The following is a 6,000-nucleotide window of genomic DNA, read 5'->3' as shown; positions in this document are numbered from 1 at the left end:
GCGCCTGCCTTAGGCCCGGGGCGCGATCCTGGAGACCCGGGATCGAATCCCACGTCAGGCTCCCGGTGCATGGAGCCTGCTTCTCCCTCTGCCTGTCTCTGCCTCTCTCTCTCTCTGTCTGTGACTATCATAAATAAATTAAAAAAAAAAAGAAAAAGAAAAAAGAAAAGAGTTTGGGGTGTAGCAAATTACTTTTGCAAAGCTATTTTCTTTACAATGAACAGGCATAATGATAATTAATTCAAACCAATTTCAAGGTGTGCATACTGATAAAAGGAAGCTATACAGGTACAGTCATCATTATGAGTCTTCCTGATTGTATGATTTTGAAAGGTTGTCACTTGGAGGAACAGAATCTATTTAAGGAGTCACACTATAATATGAATTAGCTCCACAAAGAGAAAGCAACATTAAATAAACCTGACAGTAAAAGAAATGCAGGCTGTAAATAGTTTTTTGTTTTTGTTTTTTTAATATCTATATAAAAAATAACGAGCGATTTACAGATCTTTCTCTAATCAGAACCTCAAGTGTATATATAAAGGTACTGTACAATATATAAACATTTACAACCAGTACATCCATATTTTGCTTAGCATTCCAAGGCCACATTGCTACATCACTATAATCAGTACAGTGACAGATTACTTAAAAAGAAAAGAGCCACATCAGACTGACAACATATGACATCAAAGTTATGTCACAGTTAACAATAAAAATAGGATTTTTATCACTAATTGTGGACTATAGGGAAAATAAATCATTTCTGTGGTGACAAATTCTTAGCATGTTATCAAGCCTCCTAATTTTTCTCTATTCAAGTAGTTACAATAGGTGGGTAAATATAGTTCTGGATGAAAGGGGATTTCAGAATCTCACTCTGGGAAGCATGTCTCAGCTACAAGGGCAGCTTCGGTTGTTACATTAAAGACTTTCACAGTCGGACTCTGAGAGGACAGGGCTTGGATGTAACATGTTTCACAGGAACAAGATGAACCCAAATGACAGAACAGGTGTGTTCAAATACTCCATAAAATAGTTTCATTCCAAGATTGTTCCTTTATTCATAGTGGCTGCTTCGGGAGCTGGAAAAACCTGGATCTCTTTTATGGAGTTAAAACCAGTCTCTACCTCCCAACAAACACCTTTATTTAGATCTTTTAAAAAGAACTCCGAAAATGTGTACAAGCTCTAAGCAGATGTTTAGTCTCCATTTCTTGTTTTTTAAATAAGTTAATGTAGATAGAAATTAAAATGAAATACGATCTAGCAAGTGCTATCTACCGCCATGCCACGTCTGCCCTCCTGACCTGTCTGTCCTGAGCACATGTGCTGCCTCTAAACACCCGAACTTGTACAGCTGCTGCCAGAAGCGCTGGTCCTTCAGCTGGCAATGGACTGTGAAACTGTTTTGTGACCACGGTCCTCTCAGTCTGTATGCCTTTGGACTCCTCACATAGGCACCATGCAGTAACGACTAATGAATGAGTACTAGGAGGTCCAACCCAAATAGCCAGAAATAGAAACCTGGTAGCTTTTCCTTTACACGGCAGTAGGCAATATTTCCGCATGCTTCTTTCTGGTTTCATAATGAAATAACCGAAGTGAAAGGGTGATCTGAAATGCTAAGACCACATCAGGGTTGGACACGATAGCAAGAGGGGAACTCTTCAATGCCTAAAACACTAGCTCATTTTGATCATCCAATTGTAATATTTTAAGTTACCTGAAATACCCGATCCAGCTGAATTTAAGAACCCTACAGAAGTGTCACTATTTGACCACATTTTGTTTTTCTTTTCAGTAGTGATGTTTCGGAGTATCATTTTTAAAACTGGGCCTGGGCCATCACCAGTAGCTGTTAGAAGAGGCAGCTGCCATCATTAATGATGGGCTAACAATCCCTTCCTCTGCAAGGACGCAAATATGCCTCTCTGTAAACATGCAGCATGCTATTGAGAATATCAACTTCCAAGCCAAACCTAGTTTTTTAATTACTGTGGAAATCGCTGAGTGAGATGGATAAAACAGACATGATACAGTAGATAACTTGGCACAGATATAAAGTGAGTTGTGACCACACTGTGCAGATCAGCATGTGTCACTTGGTGGGACACTAATGAAATTGGGCTGGGTGCAGGGCAGGGCAGCCAGCTGGGGGACAGTGGGGTCCCAGCGATCCTGGAGGCCCTTCATGCAGCCAGGGTCACTTGATGCTCAAATTAAAATGCGTGTGTGTCAGATTTCCTGAAAAAAATGACTCTGTGTGTGTGTGTGTGTGTGTGTGTGTGTCTTTTTGGAGAATGACACTTCTTGGTAAGAAGAGATTACAGCTTGTTTCTGTTTTATACCGAAGGTCATAGCCGTTTCTCGGCCACACCCATAGCGCCTGCGGCTTTATTTGCACTTGGCACCTTCCAGGGCCCTGGAGTTATGGGTGTTTTCTTAACAGGAGACGTGCTCTCAGGCCGGACCCCTCCACTCTCCCTCATTTTATCAGCCGCCTCCTGTTCTCTCCCTTGGGGAGCTTTGGCTTTGTTTAAAACCATCCTTTCTTCAGGGTCCTGCTTCAGCTTCTTGTCTGGTATTTTGGCATTCTCTCCCATCTTCTCTTTGCTGGAACTTGTCTCTCCAGAGGTCGCCTTCCTCCCTTTCTCCCCATCAGGTAATACTTTACTAGCAGTGGGACTAGGCTTTTTGGATGGAAGAGACTTTTCATCCGTTCTCTTGCTTTTTGTCTCTGGAGACCTGGTTCTGTTTTTTCTAGACAGGCTCTGCTTTGTGTCTTTCCTGACAACACCTGATTCTTCTTTGCCCTCAGAGGTCTGCTCTGCACCATCCCCAGCACGGCCCCCTCCTCTCTGCCCATCACACCCTAATAGTCTGGCTTCAGCGTTCCCTCGGCCTCTGCTCCCTTCAGTCCTTGGCTGCTTCTTGGGGCTTGAAGATCGTCCTCTGCTTCTTTTGCAGTGGTCCTGCCCAGACTCTGCCCTGGCGCCCATCTGACCTCCTTTCCGGTCACCTTTCCTGGGGCTGAGTGATCGATTCCTGGGACTGAGTGATCGATCCCTGGGTCTCCTTGGGGGGTCAGCTGTTAGAGGAGTGGGAAGCTTGTCTGGACGTTCTTCCACATGTCGGAGGGCAGGCTTCCTGGGACTAGCAGATCGGCCTCTTGGTGTAACATCGTTTTCTACTCGGAGGAGGTTTTTCTTGTCACTCTGCCCATGAGTGCTGCTGGGTGGATCCCTTTTATTCACATTTTTCTGGAGAAAAGAGGGCTGCTTTTTATCAGACTGATTTTCATTGAAAGTGCTTTTCTTTTCAGGCACGCCGTCCTTTAATTCCTCTGTCTTTTCATATATCTGAGCTCTTGTTAAAGACTCTTCCACTCCTGGCACGGGAGATGCCTCAAAGATGGAAGGACAATGTGAAGATGGGGGACATGGTGGCTGCTCATCATAAATCACATTTGAAGACGAAGGATTAGTAACATCCCAATCACCTACAAAAAGGGATTTGGGTGGAACATTATTAAATTTTAGAATTACAAACAGGAACAATAAGTTCTGAACTGTGACAAGCTATTTGAATTGTACTAACTGCTTAAACAGCCTTATATATATGCTGAGCTCTCTCTTTCTCTCTAAGGCAGGTCATAGAGATAGCTGTACTTGTACACAAGGTGGTGGTACTACAAGTAGGTTGTTTAAATATACACAAAATAACAGTTATCATTTTTCCAATAACATGTATAATTAGTGACATAATATATGATGTATGAATTCTTCATAAGTAAAGCCCAATAAAACTTAGAAGAAATAAGTAATAAAATTGGACCAAATTACTTGGTCCAGGAACCTTACTAATTTGGCTGTTATCAAAAGATACAGCTTATGGATATGCCAAAATCACTAATAAAGGCGACCTAGCTGTGGTAACCAGAACGAGAGGTTCATGGGCAATTGTAAATAATTTTCTGGCATTAAGCGGTCAAATTTAATGTCAAAGGAAACTGAAAAGTGCAGAAGATAGAGATGTATTTAATAGCATCATTTTTTAATTAAACAGAAAAAAAAAAGAAGGAAGTGATTTACAAGACATGCAAATTTACCAAGTCTTTTTAAGGAAAGACCAAGAAAAGCCCTGAAAGCCTTAATGTTGCTCAGGTTTCACGTAGGAGCACAGACCGGAAGGAGCCAAACCTGAAGAAGGAAGAGAAAAAGCCTAGGACTATGTAAAAAAAAAAAAAAAAAAAAAAAAAAAAAAATCACAGCGCAGTTAGCAAAGATGTCACTGGGAACGTGTATGGTTTACAAGCAGATGGTGGAAGATCACACAGTCAGAGAATTACAGGCTGGAAGGGGACTGCAGGAGGTCACGTCTACACCTGTCCCTCCAAAGCTTTAGGGGTGGGGCGAGGAGGGGGACTAGAAGGGACAAGTCCTGGTGGTGTGGTACTTGAGTTCTAGGCTAGTGCACTTAATTAAAAAATGATTTTCAATTTCAAAAACATATGGCACCAAGCTGAAGGTCAGTACAGGAGTAGGGACATGGTCCCACGTCCAACTTCCCGACTGCAGTAGGGCGACAGTAACTGGTTTTTGACGAGTGACCAGAAAAGCCTAAAGTTCTTAGATGTTCTTCGTGACATTTAAATCACTTGCTTCTGATAGGCTTTTTTTTACAGACACATTTCTCTACAAAAGCAACTGTATGTTTTCCGTTGAAATTGCTTAGCATCTTCCATCCCAACAGAAATCATGCCCGGAGCCACTTACTTGGTGGTATTATAGTAACTATGCAGTGTAACTAGTTTCAGCTGGCTCTGGTGTTTCCCTCTGAACCAGCTAGTATGGTATCTGCCCCCTTCATATAGACATCCTTTTCCTGCCATTGCCCCCTCCATAACACATGGGCAACTTTTCAGCTACAGGTGAGCTACTTCACTTACCGTGGTCAGGTATTAAGCCAGTTCCTGGCCTCAAAAGCAGAAGAACTTTATTTCCACCGGCTTGAATGAGTTCAATTGCTCGAGTATGTGTGATGCCTTGTGTAGGTTCCCCATTGATTTCAACAATTTGGTCTCCCACCTAGAGAGGGAACATTCACAGGAATGACATGTGACTCTGCATCCTTCCTTCCGCTTTGTCCACTCTGGAGCCACTCAACTTTGGCTGAGTGACCTTCTCTCCTTGGAAAGATGTTTAACTTGTACACCGTGCCATTCTACTAAGGCTGAGAGGAGTGGACAGATGACAACAATAGGAAGGGATGGTGTCCAGCTTTATTCACTCTGTAGAAATCCCACAGGAGAAAGTTTTCTAAGACTAGTGAATGGGATCTGGGCACCTTGAAATCGTGAATCAGATTCTGAGTTTCCCAGCAAAGGATAAACACAAGAGGTGAGGTCTCTGCAATCCACATGATACTTGAGGGTTGTAGCTGAATGATCTACCTGTGAAGGGTACTTTTCAATTTGAGCTGAATCTTGAATTTATTCTGAAACCCAGGCAGGTGGCTCCTCATCTCTGAAGCCTTTCCTGGCCTCTGGGGGAGAGGTGCCCACCCTACCTCTTTGTATAGCCCACATGTCCCGTATGTCTATGAAGCATTAGATTAAAACTCTGAAACACTTCAGCTTGGAGAATATAGTAATATGAATGCTTATTTAAAACCAGTAACTGGCTTATGCTCATGACTTTATTGAAAAATAATTTCCTCAGGAAACATAAAACTAGGAACCAGAAAAAGATGCCTCAGTGCCACTGCTGTTTACTGTAAAAGCTGTTACTATCATTTTTTTAAACGGAAAATAAGGATGAACCAAATACAACTTCTGTAAAGGAGCTGAATAAAGATAAGGATGGTAATGATGTTAAAATATGTTTCAAGGTGATGAGCAAGCATAGGGTACCAGCTTCAAAAGAGAAAAAGTGAACAATGGAAAAGTACTGAAATTCCAAAAAGCTCAAATATTTATGAGCTTACTAAAACCATCCC

At 42.1% G+C, this 6,000-nt stretch overlaps 1 protein-coding gene across 4 annotated transcripts in view; it reads right to left on the bottom strand.

Moving 5' to 3' along the window:
- Positions 1-451: 451 nt before the first annotated feature.
- MAGI3 (membrane associated guanylate kinase, WW and PDZ domain containing 3) overlaps positions 452-6,000 on the bottom strand; it is a 237,506-nt gene continuing 231,957 nt past the window's right edge. For 3 of the 4 annotated variants that reach the window (XM_041756277.1, XM_041756278.1, XM_041756280.1), the window contains 2 exons: positions 4,952-5,090; positions 452-3,502 (listed from right to left, as the gene is read on the bottom strand). In XM_041756277.1, the coding sequence (XP_041612211.1) occupies positions 2,358-3,502; positions 4,952-5,090 (1,284 nt within the window). In that variant the 3' untranslated portion in view covers positions 452-2,357. Of the gene's footprint in view, positions 3,503-4,111; positions 4,203-4,951; positions 5,091-6,000 lie in introns of all 4 variants that reach the window. The other variant, XM_041756281.1, reaches the window with a different exon arrangement.

The sequence above is a fragment of the Vulpes lagopus genome, chromosome 5 (assembly GCF_018345385.1).
Source record: "Vulpes lagopus strain Blue_001 chromosome 5, ASM1834538v1, whole genome shotgun sequence".
In the NCBI taxonomy this organism is placed as follows: Eukaryota; Metazoa; Chordata; class Mammalia; order Carnivora; family Canidae; genus Vulpes; species Vulpes lagopus.
The sequence above is the reverse complement of the archived record's forward strand: the minus strand, read 5'-3'. Positions and strand labels throughout refer to the sequence as shown.